Source organism: Hyperoodon ampullatus (assembly GCF_949752795.1).
Source record: "Hyperoodon ampullatus genome assembly, chromosome: 14".
Classification (NCBI taxonomy): domain Eukaryota; kingdom Metazoa; phylum Chordata; class Mammalia; order Artiodactyla; family Ziphiidae; genus Hyperoodon; species Hyperoodon ampullatus.
In genome coordinates this window covers 83,073,312-83,091,453 of record NC_136927.1, presented here as the reverse complement: position 1 = coordinate 83,091,453, position 18,142 = coordinate 83,073,312, and the positions used below count along the sequence as shown (strand labels likewise).

Here is an 18,142-nt window from a genome sequence, read left to right as displayed (position 1 = left end):
GGCCTCTCGTGCGATCAAGGGCGCGCAGGGCTGGGAGAGCGACCTGGGGCCCTTCTTCTGGGCGCCGGCGTTCGGAAGAGGGTGGGTCCCCGCCGCCCCAGAGCAAGAGCGCGAGAGGAGCCGAAGGAAGGAGCGCCCGCTCTCCCGCCGCCTCGCTGCCACCCCGGCGCTCGCTCTCCCGGCTCCTAGGTTTGCTGGCTGCTCCTCCCACCCGCGCCCGCCTCTTTGCTCGCGCTCTCGCTCGCTCGAGCCGGTTTCCGAGCCCCGCGGTGCGCCCGGACGAGTGCGGGGCGAGGGGCCCCGGGGCCAGCGCCGAGCCGGGGGCGGGGGTCCGGGCAGAGCGCAGCCGGCCGGGGAGGGGCCATGTCCGGCGCGGGCGCAGAGGGGCCCGTCTACAGCAAGTGACCGAGCGGCGTGGACGGCCGCCTGCCCCGCTCCGTCACCTGGGGCGGCGCGGGCCCCGGTGCCGGGTGCCCGGAGCCCGGGTCGCGCGTAGAGCCGGCGCGATGCACGTGCGCTCGCTGCGCGCCGCGGCGCCCCACAGCTTCGTGGCGCTCTGGGCGCCCCTGTTCCTGCTGCGCTCCGCCCTGGCCGACTTCAGCCTGGACAACGAGGTGCACTCAAGCTTCATCCACCGGCGCCTCCGCAGCCAGGAGCGGCGGGAGATGCAGCGCGAGATCCTCTCCATCTTGGGCTTGCCCCATCGCCCGCGTCCCCACCTCCAGGGCAAGCACAACTCGGCGCCCATGTTCATGCTGGACCTGTACAATGCCATGGCGGTGGAGGAGGGCGGCGGGCCCGACGGCCAGGGCTTCTCCTACCCCTACAAGGCCGTCTTCAGTACCCAAGGCCCCCCTCTGGCCAGCCTGCAAGACAGCCACTTTCTCACCGACGCCGACATGGTCATGAGCTTCGTCAACCTCGGTGAGTGAAGGAGGGAGGGAGGGGTGCGCGTCTTGGCCAGGAGTCGCTTTGGGACCGGGAGGGCGCCGCGTCTTACATCCAGCCCGCCCATCTTTCCACTCCCGGTAGTTTTCAAAACGGCAGTGCCTGGCCGAGGGTCTCCCACCCGCCTGCCTTAGTGGACCCCAAGCTGCGCGCGCCCCAGGTAGGGCGAGCCGGGCTCATCTGGCCTGTGGGAGTTCGGGGGAAGTAAGGACCGGTCTGAAGCCCTCTCTGGGTTAAGTCGGCGACTGCACCTCTGGGGCGGGAGGCGCCGGGCGGGCCGCGGCTCAGTTCAAAGCGCGGGGCTCGGTCATGTGAGCTGTGCCCGTACGGCTGGGCCCGCGCTACCTGGATTTAAAGGGCCCTGCTCCGCGAAGCTGACTTCCCGCCCTTTCTGAGCCCCTCTCTGCCCTGCCTGGCCCTGGCATCGCGGGCGTTGCGCTCCCTTCCCCGCCCTGGCAAGCCCTACCTGTCCCCTCGCGGTGCGCCCGCCGTAGCGTGCTGCGCGCCCCGAGCGCCTCGGGGCCCCTTTCCTGACCACTGGGCGCCCCTCTCCCTCTCAGCTCTCCTGGCTGGAGCTGGGGGAAAAACGTTGCCATTGCGACCTTTCTATTTTAAATATTTAATGATAGGTCCCGGACTGGCAGAATCCATTTTCAGCGTTTATCACGTGTGGCGCGCAAACCAGGGCTTCTGGCTATTGGGTGGCGAGGGATCTCCCAGCAGACGCCGCCGGGGGAGGCTAGGGGACCCGGCTTCCGACGGGATCCGCGACGGCCCCGGGGATCGGAGGCTGGCGCTGCGGCGGGGGTGGTGCTCTCGCTCCATCTGTGCACATTCACCAGACTTGCTCAGACTAACCCCCGACTGCGCGCTATAGGGCTCATGATCAAATATTTGGTTTCTGAGATAACACGCCCCGATAGCGCTGTTTCCCGAGCCGCTTTCATTCTACAAGTGTCACTTGCTGCGAAAATACGAACGAAGTCAAGACAGCAAACTCACGCCCACCGGCGCTGTGTCAACAGGGAAATAATGATCCTGAAGCCCCCCGCGGGGCACCTGGGGCGTGGATGGAGGGCGCCGGGAAGCGCGGCTCAACCTTAATGCTTCCCGCGCCAGATAAGGTCCCTGGAGTCCCCGGGACTCCATTGTCTGTCCTTAATAATAGCCCAAAATCAAATAGTGAAACGAGCTTCAGCGAGCAAGGGGTGGGAGGTTTAGATGCCAAAATGACTTCAAGAAAGTTTAAATTATACTAGGCAGCCTGTTAGAATGAGACAGCTCCATATGTCCTGATTTAGAACAATCTCCAAGATGTATGGGGTGGAAAAAAGCAAGGTGCAGATCAGTGAGGTTACATACGTGCTTGTATATCATGCTCTCCCACTGGAGGAAGACGCCATGGATTGGAAATAGATTTTATGGGGGCAGGGCCGAACTGGGGCTGGGGCCTTAGGGATTTGGGAGCTGCGGCCTGATTTGTCATTGTCTGCAGTTTGGTGTATGATTTTTTGGCCTGATTTTTCATTGTCTGCAGTTTGGTGTATGATTTTTTTTTCAATGTGTATTTGTGACCTCTACTAGAAGCTAAAGAAAAGTCCCAAATACGTACATATAAATAAATTAATTAAAGCAGAGCTCTGTATCCACCCTGAAGCCAGGGGTTAACCAGGGCCCTCTCTCTGGCTGGGGATTTATGGTATCTTCTGTTCTGTTGGATACCTGTGACTCCCAGTGAATGCCAGCAGGTCCCAGTGGCGGCCTTCAGAGCCTGGCTGAGGTCATTAAAGAGGTATTTGTAAGCCCTGGCTTCTGTGGAGGGCTCTGCAAATGCAGTGCAGAAAGCACCCTGCTGCTTATGGACCAACCGCGTGGCCAGACACGGGCTCCTCCCATGCCAGTAAAGGACCAGGTTGCCAACTGGGCACCTCTGGGAAACTTGGGGCGGGGCTGTTTGCTGCCCCTTGGTAGGGGGGAGCAAGCTGGGACTTGTTTGGGAAGACCACAGCTGGGTGGTTTTCCTCCTCTGGCTGTACACACACCTTTCAACCCGTTAGTCCCATTTCTTTCATCTTGAAAGGACAAAGACCGGCTTGTCTGAGCCTCTTAATCAGTCAGGCTGGCTTTGGGCTTTGTGGGACAGTCCTGACTTTCTCAGGTCTTGCTTTCTGGAGCATCACTCCAAATTAGATGGCAGAGTGGCTTTTAACAGAGTGCACTGACCTTGTTTTCTTTCTTTCTCAGTCCCTAAAACTTTCTCGGTAATTAGTTGGGTGAAGACCTGGACCGCAGTTGGGCAAGACTCTTCCCGTAGATGTTTCTAAGGTTGCCCTTTAATTTCTGCTCGGCAGCAGCATGGGAATAAACCGCCTGTCCCTTCCATTTTGTGGGGTTCTGGGATTTTTGCCACAGGAGGGGCTGGGGGGTAGCAGTGGGGTTGGAGGGGGCATGTAGGAGACCTGCTTGCAAGCTGAGAAAAAGCACACGATTTTTCCTTGCATTGCAGATCATACTGACCTGTAACATACAAAGTTTTCTAAAGATGCGTTGAGTCTCACACTTTACTAAGGGTGAGAGAAACGTCGTTTGTTCCCATGCAGCGATTACTTGTTACCTTGCAGGGGACCTGGGGGAGACCTTGAAGGGAGACTGACTTTCTCCACCACCCTCTCCTCCCCTCAAAGCCCCCTCCTCCTTCCACCACCCCCGCCCATTGCATACCGCTGCTGTCCTGCAGTGCTCTGGGGGACTTCGGCCTGAAGTCTGAAGGCTTTTGCAGAGCTGGTGCGTTTATTCTTCCGTCTGCAGCCAAACTGGTTTTTGTTCCTCTAAGTCGTTCTCCTCAGAATTCAAGCTTTTGGCCAGGCTGAGTGGGATCTAAACTAGAGAGGGAACTAGAGGAGAATTTATGACAAAACCAGGTGCTGAGAATGAGGACCTCAGACCGCACCTTGTGACAAAGACCAGCCTGTACAATAAAGCCCCTGTAATGCTGGCTGAGCTGCCGGAGGGAGACTTACATCTTCCCAGGCTGGGCCTCTTAAGTTCAATGGCGAGATTTGTAAACTGGTTTGGATTAGCAAGCCCCCAACTCCTCTGTGCAGACTTAAGTTTGGAATTCAAAACAGGCTACCCTCTCTTAAACTGTCCCCAGGCAACGTGAGTTCTGCAGACTGAATCCCGAAGATAGCTGCCCTCCCCCCTTTGTTTCTTTGGAGAAATCCAGCAGCTCCTTTTGGGATCTTCTAAAGGAGCCCCTGGCACTGGGGGTGTGCGATACACATTTATCTCTGGTCCAGGTTCCGAAGGAACCAAATTTGTTTAATCTTTGAAGCTAAATTAAAAAAAGGGGAAGTGGGAAACCTATCCTTATTGGGTTCAGTGTCTAAAAGTGGCTTTTGTTAATGTAGCCGAGGAGCTGGGAGAAAGCCGTTCAGGTTTACTTTTATTTTATACCATCTGGCGATCCTTTTTGTTGACAAGTGTTTGGCATTAAGATCTCTCCTCTTGCCCCTTCAGAACAGGCCCTACCACTGTAGAGTATTAGAAAAAGATTCTGTTACAGTTTAAAAATTTCCTTCAGGGAGTGCTTGCCGGGGGAGCACAGGCTGCAGGCGCTCGCAGCTGTAACCTGGCTTGTGTTAAAATTTGGAAGGGGCTGCCCCGCATTCCAGCACTGGAGTGCCGGCCCTCACTGGTGAGCAGCCAGAGGTTAATATAGATGTCACACAGCCTTCCCTCCTTCTTTCTTTCTTTCTCTCTTTCTGCAGAGTGTCTTCGCTCTAGGAGTGCACCAACAGCTGTGTTTTTAGTAACCCTTTCAACATCGCTTCTTTTAAACCTCATTTTCCTGCTTATATAAATCAAAGATCTTCTGCCTTCTCCCCCCAAGGATATATGTGACCCAGGTTTGAACTTTGGGGGGGGGTCTTTGTATTTCCCTTCTGGAATCAGAGCAGGTTAAGGCCGAAGCCTGGATGCCAGCTTGCGTGGCCAGTTTCGGTGTTTATTCCAGAGTTGTCACTTGGTTGTGGGGCGGCCCTTGAAGGGGTAAGGAGGGAGGAGGCCTAGGGAAGCGAAGTGGGGGGGCTTCTCTGAACGCACAGAGAGAGGAAACAGCTTCTGAGATGCAGCTCCTGTGAGCTTCGGGTCCGGGTCGGGGCCTTCCGTAGCGTCGTAGCCTGTCAAGCGTCTGCCGGGATAAACACAGCTGGCCCGCGAACCCTTGACCACCAGCGTGCCTGCGATGTGAGCGAATATCACATGTCCACTGAGCTCGGAGATGATGATGACTTCATTCCAGGGAGAGCCTCATCTGAGTTGATTGATCACCCCTATCGCTTTAATATCTTTTTTTCCCCCTATTGGGTAAGGTCATATTTGGCCCATTGCAAGAATCAGAGTGTCCTAACACTCCCCCCGTCTCCACCCTTCCCCGGCCTGCCCATCCATTTCACCAGCTGACTATTTTGAATGGAGAGCCCTTTGCACCAAGTGGCTGGCCACGTTCATTCTTTGGCGATCACTCTTCAGACCTAGCTGGGGGCTGTCGGCACGGCTGCTTTTTGGCCGGCCCCTGCTTTAATGCACTCTGGCAGTGTCACAGGGTTAGGGCACAGGCAGGGATGTGTGGGACCTGTCACGTTATTGTCAGAAGGAATGCACGGATTAGCCTGTAAAACGTGGCGGTGGGAGAGCGCTGCAGCTGTGTACACTTATTATAAAAGATTTAAGTCCCACTGGTAAAATCAATACGTTGAATTGCATGACCCTCTGCTTTTAATTAGTTTAAGTCAAATGCGCCGGTGCCATTTTGCCTCCTCTCGCCTTCGTGGGGTGAGGAAACACCAATATTTACATAGAAACTGTTAATTTGTGGTAAAAATGATAACACATTTAGCTTTGCACACCCAAAGTGCTCCGACTTGATGGGTCCCGGATCAATGTGGAGTCGTGGGGTGATGTCACCTGGGCGAGGGGACAGGGTGGCCACATCAGTGATGTTTGTCGCCTGGACCCAGGATGTGGCCGCAGGTGCCTGTACCGGTGGGTGCAGTGCGTGAAGAGGCTGGTCTTTCAAGAAACTAGCCGACTCTGTCTTGGCAAGCCAGATATGTTGCGATTCACCCCCATGATGTAAAACCTTTTAAGTGTTCTTACAAAATTGTGAAGCGAAGCGGCAGTTGCCTTTCTGGTTGTTTTGCGTCTGTTCTCCCAGCATGCTGGGTCCTTTGTACTGGGCAGCTCGAGGCACAGTACTTTATTTATTCCAGAGCTTCAGATGCTTTTCTTTCCAATTCCTGAAACAGTTTATAGAGGAAGGGGGGTGCTTTCACTGCAAATGATCCCATGTACAACCACAGCTATTATGTGAACCGTTCGGTATTAGCTGTGTGTTCAGCTGCACTTGAAATCTGGGTTTTGCAGCAAATGGCATTTGACAAATAATATTTGACAAAAAATGTGACTTGGTATTTCTTAATATGGAACAGATATTTCCCAGTTAACCTTCTGCGGGGAAAAATTGCTCTAACCCGATGTGAAATGGCCGTGCCGATGAATACCAGGGCTGCCGCTGTGTGATTCCCCCGCTCTCCGAAGTGGAGTGTTTATGATTTGGGGGCATATTAGCAGTGCATGAAGCTTGACACTTACTTATGTGAAACTCAGAGTAGCATGTGCGATGCCGTCCTTTCAACATTTGTGTCGGGAGGCATTGCTGGGAGCCGAGAAAAGCCTTTGCTGATCCGCGTGGAGTGGATTGAATTAATGACAACTCCAAGAGCACCAGTTTTAGGGTAAATTGCTTTATTGTTTTGGAGCCAGGGTGCTTATAATCCGGTTCCTGTACAAACATGTTTAACGTGTGTTAATGCATTTGCAAACCAGGGCCTCTCAGCACAACCCTGCTTTTCATTAATTGATGTCGGTAGCATGGTACAGTATTTCAAAGAGCTGGCCAAGTATAAACTGTGTTTCCAATTTCCTTCCTTTCCTGTGTTTGGAATGCCAATGTTAATTTGTTCCCATGCAGGAGCAAGGGCTGCCAACTGCGGCTTTCTATAAAGGGCTTCACGGTGAAGGCTTCCAGCCCTCGCTGATGCTTGGGGCTGCCTGGCCAAGTTTCCTGACACTTTGCAGCTAATTCTGGGTGATATATGGAGTGGGGGGTTGGGGGGCTTCACTGCCGTGTAACGGAAGTTCTCGGTGACAGCAGAGGGTGTGACTTGGCAAGAGAGAACAGAATGGCATCCACACTGATTCTCTTTAGACACAGCTTCAGCCCATGTGTCTGTTTCCACTATGGTTGCCTATTAGCTGTGTGACCTTGAGCAAGTTACTTAACGTCTCTGAGTTTGTTTCTTCGTTTTAGAAATCTGGTTAAGAATCCCCTCCTCCACAGACCCTCACGAAGACAAAATCATATCTCTCGTGGGTAGAGTCGGGCACCAAGTAGGTGCACAATAAATGGTAAACCTTGCTTGTATTTTGATGGCCAGATCACTCTTCACTTTGGTATAAGAGTCCAAATTTCCATTTTTAAGTACTTGATCTTAAAGTACCAAGATTAAGCCACCCATGTCGTTTTAGAGATGTGAAGAAAATGGCCCCAAAGATGTATATCTTTGTATATATGTGTATCCCCCCCCACCCAACGACACATGCATTTTCCTCCTCTTCAGAGATCAGTGAAATTTGAGGATAAGTAGAGTCTAATGCTGACTTTCTCTCGATTTTAAGCATCTATGGCTATTTAAAAACTTTCCTACTAGGGAACCTAAAACTTGTATGAAGGGTGTACAGGAACTGTCTACTATCCTTGCAACTTCTCTCTGAATCGAGAATTATTCCAAAATAAAAACTTTTAATTTCAAAAACTCGCATTACTGACATCTCTCTTCCCACCCCTTCCTGGAAGGCGGTCAAAGTACAAATTGTCTTTTCCTTCAAGGGAGTGACAAGCCCAAAGCATTCATTAACAGACCAGCACAACTTCCCCACTTTTTATGGGAGCAGGTGCAAGACTGCCCCCCCACCACCACTGCTCTCCCAGCTGGGTTTGGGATAACAAAGTCCCAAGTGGATTCAGTGCCTTTAGAAGCCTCTGGAGACCAGAGGATGGTGAAGGTCTCTGGGGCCCGAGTCTCGGGGTGGGCTTTCTCACTCAAGGTTTCCCATAAATTCTCTTCAGCTCTTTCTGTACCGTTAGAAAACTCTGACTTAGCGAGTATTAAGGTTCCCACATCTTTGAGGTCACGTGTTATTCTTTCACATCTTTATCTCCCAGATTAGCTTTCAAGTTTCACTCTTTTGTTGCCTGGCTTAATTAAATTTGGCTGTGAATAAAAACCTGCATTGTTTCCAAAATTGCGGACTTGCATGTTTTTAAACATTGGAGTTAGGCCTGTACCGTCTTGTAATGCCAGCCTCTCTCTTGCCTTCATGTAGTTTGAAGAAAAAAAAAGAATCCAAGCAGTTAGCATGACCATCCACCTAGAATGGTCCCAGTGCTCATCTGCCCGGCAATTTCACAATGCACTCAAAGGCAGGCGGGTTATTCTGTGGTTTCGATGGCTTGTGTTTTGGCCTTTGATAAAGGACTTTTTCTTGACTATTTTCTCAGACATTCTCCCCGTCCCGTTCTAGCACTGCCTTGCAGAATTCTCATGGCACAGAAGGTACTCAGACATTGGCAGTTTGCGTGCGTGAAAGGGGTGAGGATGTTACACGGCATCGTCTTCAAGTGTTTTTTGTTTTGTTTTGTTTTTGTTTTTGTTTTTTTATTTTGCGGTACGCGGGCCTCTCACTGCTGTGGCCTCTCCCGTTGCGGAGCACAGGCTCCGGACGCGCAGGCTCGGCGGCCATGGCTCACGGGCCCAGCCGCTTCGCGGCATGTGGGCTCTTCCCGGACCGGGGCACGAACCCGTGTCCCCTGCATTGGCAGGCAGACTCTCAACCACTGCGCCACCAGGGAAGCCCCTTCAAGTGTTTTTTGATCTTGCATCCCTGCTAGGAAATCTTTGAGTACACACCCTAAACAGAAATAGATCGTAGAACTACTCCTGTTTTAGGATGGTGTGCACTTTATAAAACAAAAACTAAAATTGAAATTTAAGTAGGAGGCACTAAAGATAAAAAAATACAAAATTCTAATGTTCATTAATACACATTTTAACTCATGCATCATTAGTAATTAATGCAAAGATTATAAGTTTTATTCATTAGCAAGACAAATGTAATTTTGCTATCCCTAAGATTTTCAGTGTGATGGAATTTGATCTTTCACAGCTCATGGTTCAACAGTTTGGGGTCAGCGAGCTAAAGGTCTGGTCCTAAATTCTGATTATTTTGATCCTTCGTCTAGTCAGCATCAAGAGTTCACAAAGAACCCCACAATCTCGGTAGCTTGAAACCACAGAGCTTTGTTGTTCTTTTGTTATGGCTGCATCGTGGGTTGACAGGGGACTCTGCACATTGGCCGGGCGGGAGGGTGTTCAGATCTCCAGGCCGATGGAGCTGCCGCCCTCTTGAATGTCACCAGTTATGGTCCCAAAGGGAAAGACAGTGTGGCTTGTGCACGGGCTTTTCATCTTTCCAGCAGGAAGCTACACGGGCGCTTCTGCCTGCACTTCATTGGTCACAGCCTATCACATGGTCAGACCTGACCCAAGGTGGCAGGAGATGACAGTCCCACCCCAAGCTTGGAAAGGGGAGCACCAGAAAGAGCCTGGGAAGTGGCATTCGTGACGACCACACTGTCGTTGGCAAAGGCTCTCTCACCGGGTAAAACGATGGAAATAGAACAGGTGAATTGTTGGCTGCATTACTGAAAACAAGGTCTGTGTTTTTCAATCTCATCCATCAGTTATGCAGAGATGTTTGTTGAAGCTCAGCCAGTAAATTCCCACCTTCCCTGACGTCCATCAGGTCTTGAAATTCACTTAGTTGCGATTATAATATTTCCCACCCCATGTCCCAGTGGATCCCTCTTGCCTCCCCTAAGTGCTTGCACCCCATTTTGGAGACCAGTGTTTCTAGAATCTTCCTGATCACTGAGGTATTCACGTGGTTCAACAAGAATAACCACTTCTCTCCATTCCCACTTGTAAAATGACTCGCCTCTTTAGGACTTGTCTTTCAGCAAAAGCACGCATCAGCTGCACTCGTGTTCACTACCCAGAGAATTAAGGAGCCTGACTCTGGTCCCAGCTCAAGAGGCTCTTGCCCTAGCCGGTGTGTTTGTCTGGGCTGTGCAGATGACTGTCTTGTCATGAAGTCTTGCTTTTTCTTCCTGGGCTTCAGAGGCACTTCCTCGTCCAGGCAGGATCTTGCAAGGCTGAACCTAGAAACTGAATTCAGAGACTCCTTCATTATCTAAATGCATCACTGAAGTAAATCACAGTGATAACGTGGGAGGGTTGTGATCTTTCTGTAGCACTAATGGATTTATAACAGCCTCCCTTATCAGGCTCCTTATTTAATTCTCTCAGGTTCTGCAAAGCAAGTCGTATCATTCCCATTTTAAAGAGGAAGAGACTGAAGGGCCCCGAACTTGCAGAGCTAGGAAGTGGTGGGGTTGGCATTTGAAACCAGGTTTGCTGAATGTAAACCCATTCACTCTTCCTCCTGGCCCCGTGGAGGTGCGTGAATGGGGGAGACGGGGCACAAGGGCAGTGGTGATGAGACCACCAGAACAGCCTCCAAGCCCTTGACCTTGACTTTGTGGTTCTGTGCTCTGAAGAGGAAGACAAAGGTAAGCAGCTCACGCCTTCCCCTTCATTATCCATCCTGCTTGTGGAAACTCCCCTCTGCTCTGTCTCTATGGCTTAAGAATTATCGACAGGGCAAAGGGCCCCGAGTGCCCATGTACTGGGGCTCCTGCAGGCACCCCACACCCACTTGATGGGAAAATTCCAGAGGCAGGTAGGGACTGGTATTTTAATAGCGATACCTCAAGACGCTGTATTGAAAAGATCATGGAGGTGGTTTTTACCATACGTACTGGAATAAATATTGCATATTGTTTGTAATAGCATCAAGTCACCACCAGCCTAAATGTCCATGAGCAGGGGATTGGAGAAATAAATTTGTAATAAATTTATTTATAAAGGTGCAAGAAACCAGAAGGGGATGCAAGAATTTCTTTTTTATGTATCAACTTAGACTCAAACAGAATGTCAAGAGGGAGAAAGCCAGTTGTAGGAGGATGTTTAGGGTGTAAGCGTTTGTCGTTGTGTCAAAACAGACACACACAAGAGCACCAGATAATACTGTGTATCGTTTGTGGGCTCATATATGTGTGGTAACACTATAGAAACACGGCGGTAAGACTCACACCAACCGCCTTTGGGGAGGGAGGCAAGGGATGGGATTGGGGAGAAATTTTAAATAAATTCCAACTGTTCTGGTCAAGTTTCCTTTATTTTAACAATAAGAAACCATTCGGAAGTGCAGTGTGATATCCTGGACTGGATCTTGGAACAGGACAAGGGCAATAGTGGAAAAACTGGTGCAATCTGAAAAAAATCAGGAGTCTGGTTAACAGTAACCCATCGATATTAAATTCTTATTTTTGACACGTGTCCCACGGTTATGGAAGATGTGAACCGTGGGGGAAGCTGGGTGAGGGTCCACGGGAACTTTATACTGTCTTTGCAACTTTTCTATAAAGTTATTCTAAAATAAAAAGTTTATGGGAAAAACAGGAAGCAACCGTGATATTAACTCCTGCAAATTCTTAGTTGTGGGTACCTGGATATTAGTTACATTTTCCTCTGCATTCTTCTTTGTAATTACATTTTTCCAAGCACCAATGAATCAGAAATCTCTCCTACTGGAGACAAGAGAGTCTTGGCCGGAAGCTCAGCCCTGAGGTGGCTCTTGGTGGTGTGGCCCCAGGGAGCCCGTCTTAGAGCGTATTCAGGGTATCACGCCCCAAAGGCCAATAACTCATCAATCCACAGACCCATTAACATGACGGGGCCTCAGCCAGCAAATGAAAACCCCACGCGGCAGTGTCCCGAGACCTTTAAAACTCTCGCTGCCTCGGTTCACGAGATACCCCATGTAAGGCAGTCCTCCGTTTATAAGCAAGGAAGAGAGGGTAGGGGGTCGTTTTAGGTCTTTCAGTTTTCCTCTTGGTCCTGAACTTTGTGAAATGTCCCCCCACCCTCTTCCCCCTTCTCAGGTTCCATTTTCTGACTCACTTGACCTAACATTTGTTGAGGGAGAAGCCCTTAAAAATGGCAGTGGGGCCTCAGAACCTTCCAGGGCTAGTAAACGTTTATAGGGTAGAGGCACTCGTTGGTCATTTCCTTTAGGAGGAAACAGTAAATGAAGCCACTTGCCTTATACCTGCTCCAACCCGGAGCTCCTAATTGTCTTAATATACTGGGGGGGGGAGGGTGCGGGGGGATGGGAGAGGAGATCCAGAAACCTCTGGGTCTCATGTGCCTCAAACACCCTAGGAACTTGGAAGTGGCCTTTTCAGGTAGGTGTACAGCAGGGTTTCCCACCCGCAGCACTGTTGACATTTTCAGCCCGACTCTTCTCTGCAGGGGGGGCATCCTGGCGCTGTAGAATGTTGAGGAGCATCCCTGAGCTCCACGCATGAGCGGCCAGGAGTGGCCTCCAGTTTGACAACCACAGTGTCTCCAGACATAGCCAGATGTGCCCTGAGGGGCAAAGGAGCCCCCGGTGGAGAACCACTGGTTGAGGGTAACTTTCCTCCAACTTGGAAATTGACTTGGGAGCCTTTGCTTCAAACCCGTGTTGGCCCATGGCCGTGAGCGGGGAAAGCGGCATTTTCGGATGGATGGATCTTTTTCCGGTTGAAAGGAAGACAGAGTGCAATCACAACGTGAGCCCTCTCCTGGGGACCCAGCTCTGCCTGGATTTGAAACAGCCTGGACATGAAAAGGAGGTCAAATCTCTCAAGAGCAGGCATTGTCTCCCGGGAACCCAAATATTTTTACAGCACCTTTTGCCCGATGATACTAAAAACGTATTAAACACACACGTAGAACTGGTCTCTCTTTATTTCCCTCCGCCAGCTTCTCAGGAGGTAATAGGGCAGACCTCTCTCTTACCTTGTTCCCCTCCAGCAGGTAACTTGCCGCGGGGAGGGGCGGTGAGCAAGGAAGCTGCATTTTCCATTTCTCACAGCAGCTCAGAGCTACAATAAATAAAGCAGGGAGACCCGCTGATTTTTGTGCAGACTGTGAGCCAGAATGGCTTTTACATTTTTCAAAAAGGGTGATAAAAGAAGAATATTCCATGATGTGAAAATGAGATGAAATTCAGACTCCGGTGTCTATAAAGCTTTATCGGAACTCGTTTTGTTTGCGTCTTGTCTGTGGCTGCTTTCATGCTCCATCCACGGAGTTGAGTGGTTGCAGCAGAGACGGTGCGGTCTCCAAAGCCTAGAATATTTATTGTCTGGCCTGCTATAGAAGTTTGCTGACTCCTGCTTTAGACTGCCTGTACCCTCTACCTGGGGAAGGGTAAGTAGTAAAAAAGTCTGAGTTTTATCTGACCCCTCTGTCCACTGCAGACGTCCAGTGACACATAGACAACCCTCTCTCTTCCCGGATGTCGGAGGGCCTCCCCTGAGTTTGAACAAACTCTTAGTTAAACAGATTGCACCTCTGAAGACTTCCTGGCATCTTTCATGTGGGTCGTGCATCACAAATTCCCACCAAAGTGATCAGGTAGACTGCACAGCTTTTCCTAAATTTACTTCATCCCAGCAGCCCCGTCCCATGTTCTCTTTTTAAAAAAATTGTCCTAAAACATCTCAGGTGGTAGTTAAGACTGGCTCTGGGGTCGGACCTGAGTCTAAATCCCATCTCTGCTACTTGTTAGCTCTGTGACCTTGGGCAGGTTATGAAACTCTGGGTCCCCATTTCCTCCTCTGGGTTCGTGTTGGCGCCTGCCCCCTGGGCTGCTGTGAGGATCCGTCCCCCCCGCGGTGGCGGGAGAAGAGCTGAGCATGGTGCCCACGTGGCAGCTGGTGCCCCATACGTAACGTTAGTGGCCGGCAGCAATGCTGTCACTTGCCTGGCCCAAACTCGGACCCCTCTGGGGGTGGCCTGCCTGTGCAGGTCCTCCGTGCACTCCCCCTGGCATGTAGGGCAGTGGGATGCACCGCCTGGCACCTTCTGGGGATGGGAGCGGCGTGGGCACGTGTCCCACCAACTGAGCGCTGTGGGATTTGGGTCAGGGTGGTCCTCCCTTAGCCAGGATGCCCCGTGATGAAGCTGGAAGCTGGCCTCTGTTGACTGGGCACGAGGCAAACCAGGAAGCTGGTTTTGTTATTATGAGTCCTGTTATACTAGAAAGTTACCTCTTGCTGATTATAATCTGTGTTTATCCATGCAGAGGTTTAAGGAAACTCCAGATCCTCAGGACTAGCCCTCCGTATGTCCGCCAGCTTAGGGCACAGACAACCCCTCAGATTTAGACACTTGTCTATAGGCTGGCCTACTCTTTAAAAAAATGAATAATAAAAATTTCACAGTAAAATTGTACCCTTTTCTCTCTCTCTCTTTTTTCTTTTTCCTGAACTCTGTGTATGTCAGACTTAGTAGCATTTCCTGTGCCCGACATGTTTTGATATGGGCAACTGACCTCCACCTGAAGTGAGGACCCATCCATGCCGGTCATTCTTCAGATAGCACGATTTCCACATTTATTCTTATGTGTGAGGAAACTGGGGCTCAGGGGTGACAAGTCATTTGCCCAGCTTTGGGGACAGCAGGTCTGTCTGGCTTTGAGTCCCAGGTCACTGGTGTGTGACCTCATGCAGGTGACTGAGGGCGTTCAAGTGCTCTGGGACCCCACTTCTGTCTCAGTCAGCTTGGGCTCCCACAACAAAACACCATTTCCCGGGTAGCTGAAACATCAGACGTTTATTTCTCGTAGTTTTGGAGGCCGGAAGTCCGAGATCAGGGCGCGTGCGTGGCTGGGTTCTGTTCTCTCTGGCTTGCAGACGGCTGCCCTCTTGCTGTGTCCTCACGTGATGGGGAGAGGGCTCAAGGCTCTTCCTCTTTTTATAAGGGCACTAATCCCACCCCTTCATGACCTCATCTACACCTGATCACCTCCCAAAGGCCCCACCTCCTAATACCATCCTGTTGGAGGTTAGGGTTCAACACATGAATTTGGGGGACCCAATTTAGTTCATAGCAGTTCCCCTCTCATATGGTGTGGCTTAGGGCCCAGGGCAGCTGGGATTAAATGGGATGATGGTAGCCATCTCTCAGTAAACAGGGGCTGCCCCTGGTACTGCCTCTGGAGCCCAGTCTGGCTGCAGGATCTCTTTTAGGTCCTTCTGTAAACATGGCTATGGCCTGATGTTCTGATTCGTCCTCACTGGGGGCGCCCGTAAGTTCCTCTCCAGGTCCAACTTGGGTCCTCACATTTAAGACCCTGCATTTTCCTAAGTAGCTTCACGTTTGAAAAATCGTATTTATATTATTTATTCAGCTCCCAAGATAGATTTTGACGAGGCCTGGACATTTTAAGAACAGTGTGATGCTGCATTTGCCCCTTTGTGGGGGCAGTGGGTCAGACAGAAATTGAGCAGAGTGAAAATTACCCTTGGAATCCCTTAGGAAGCTGCCATGTTGGAGATAGACACACTCTAAGTCCCTGCTGCTGGTTTTTCTTCCAGCATTGGGGTAGTTTGCCACTTCTTCCATGGCCCATGAGATGAAACAGTTGGCTTAAGTTTAGTGCCATATTATACCAAAATACCTTATATATATATATATATAGATAGATAGATAGATAGATAGATAGATATAGATATATATATATAGGTATATAGATATATAGATATATTTATTTATTTATTTATTGGCTGCATTGAGTCTTGGTTGCAGCACACGGGATCTTTCGTTGGGGCTCACGGGCTTCTCTCTAGTTGTGGCTCATGGGCTTAGTTGCCCTGCGGCACGCGGGCTCTTAGTTCCCCGATCAGGGATCAAACCCGCATCCCCTGTAGTGGAAGGTGGATTCTTAACCACTGGACCACCAGGGAAGTCCCCGAAAATACTTATTTTTAAACACTAGCACCACTCTCATGAACAGGAAGTGCTGTAAGATATATACCTCCCAAAGCCTGCTCCTTGTTTCCGTGGAGAGGAATGATGTCTCATTTAGGACTTGTTCTAAGTCACAGTATACCTGCCTAACAGTGGCTTCAGCATTAAAAACATGTCAGTATTTCCCATAACAGCAAGTCTTCTGCGAAGTGATTCCAAGTTTGGGGTAGCAGGTCAGTAATATCATCCAGGTATCCATGAGCTTTCCCCCTTGCCTTCACCATCCTCAAATGCCTTATGTCTGTTACCTCATGGTTACAGGATGGCTGCTACAGCCCCAGACATCACATCTTCATATAATCTCACGTTCAAGGCAAGAGAAAGGGAAAGGGTCCAAAGAGCTCTCCTTGCTTATCTGTCTCCTGGCTTCCTAGACATTCCCTAGAAGACTTCTCTGTAAGTCCCCTGGCCCAAACTGGTTCACAAGGCCAGATCTTGCTACAAGGAAGGATGGAAGGGAATGAAACTGGCTTCTGGCCCACACGGTAGGAGGGAAAGCGTGGGGAAGGAAAGTGCATTGGAAGTGTCCGTTATGTAGCCACATTCAAATAATCTAAGTTGTTTCTCTCTCCCTCTTTGTCGTTGTTGCCGATGCAGTGTATAGGTGGATTTACAGAAGTTATTTGCACATGTGATTTGACTCAACTCTTCACTATGCCCAGATAAATGGGGACCCTAAGCTGGTTTCCAAAGTCTCCAAATAATAGCGTGCCGCCGTGAATATATGCAGAAGTTGGGTTGCTTGTTGGCATTAATTCAACAGACCCTCTGCAGCCCATGGAGAAACTTCAGTTTCTCTTTAAACTCGAACCTGTGAGTAGGTATACCTCTCGCCCTGACTTTGAAGACTGCGTGGGATTCTGGCCAACAGCCAGTTGCCTGCTGAAAACTATCTTTATTTTATCACCATCTCCTTAGACAAGTGGCAAAACTTCTTGCAAATGATCTGAAAAGGTCAGAATCATTGTCCCATGGAAGAAAACAGAGGCCAGGTTGGGCTTGGTCTGAGTTCTGCTTGTGGGACAGGTGGCTCCTGTTTCCCTCTGGGTAGAGGATGAACAGATCAAGATACTCAAGGCATGTTAAGAATTTGTGTCTTTGTTGGTAAGCCGAGGGTGGAGAGCTACTTGGACAGAAGCCCTGCTATCCTAGTAGAACCTTGTTTGTACCCTGAAAGCCTGTAAGAACTTTTTCCAGTAAGTGGGTTCTGGGCACATGGGTTACTTCTGCTTGTTTCCAAGAGAGACCGATGTGAGAGGGTCTGGGTATATCCCTAGGTCCACTGGTTGGAAGAGATGATCGGTGGAAAAGGAGGTAGAAGGTGTTTTCAGGTGTTGTTTCTGTGCAGTGTGTGTTTGGTGTGAACAAAATTATATGTAACAGAATTTTTTGGTTGCAGGCAAGAAAATATATTCAAACTAGTTTAAGGAGAATAAATAGGAAATCGATGCATCCCCAAGACCTGGGAAAGGACATAACAGCAACTAGAATGTCCTTAGAGAGTCCAGGGGTTATTCTCTCCATGTCCCTCACTGAATAGCTTCCCTCTGACCTCTCTGCCCCACTGGATTCCTCTGCTACCCTGCCTATTGGGAGAAAGATGGCCACCCACAGCAACTTGTAGTCACAGCTCTCTGGCTAGCCACATACTTGCCTTACAAGCTTCCCTAGCAGGATGGAATAGACATGGGATGGTGTTCTAACCAGTGAGGCACCAGAGGAAATCTGCTGGGAGTAGAAAGGGACGGGAGATGGTTCTGAAAAATATTTTGCTTCCTGATGAGTGACAGATGAACAAACAGAACAGTCTATCCTTTTCTCCCTTTTCTTACCTTGAATGTGGCTCTGTGAAGATGTGATGTTTGGAGCTGTGGCAGCCATCTTGTGACCATTAGGCAACAAGCTTAAGGACTGAGCATCAATGAGCAGGCGATGGCAGAGCAAAAAGACAGAAGAAACTTGAGTTCTTGATGACTTGGTTGAGCTACTGCACCCAAATAAAATTCCTCGGGAGGGACTCTTAGCTTGAATTACATGTTCACTCATGAATCGGTTGGGTCTAGAAGGTAGATCATGCTACATAAATA

The 18,142-nt window shown here is 50.0% G+C and overlaps 1 protein-coding gene across 1 annotated transcript in view; it reads left to right on the top strand.

The window, feature by feature from the left end:
* Positions 1–506: 506 nt before the first annotated feature.
* BMP7 (bone morphogenetic protein 7) overlaps positions 507–18,142 on the top strand; it is a gene marked incomplete at its 5' end in the record, with an annotated part of 88,259 nt that continues 70,623 nt past the window's right edge. The window contains one exon of the mRNA XM_079719174.1: positions 507–924. Within this exon, the coding sequence (XP_079575300.1) occupies positions 507–924 (418 nt within the window). The remainder of the gene's footprint in view (positions 925–18,142) is intronic.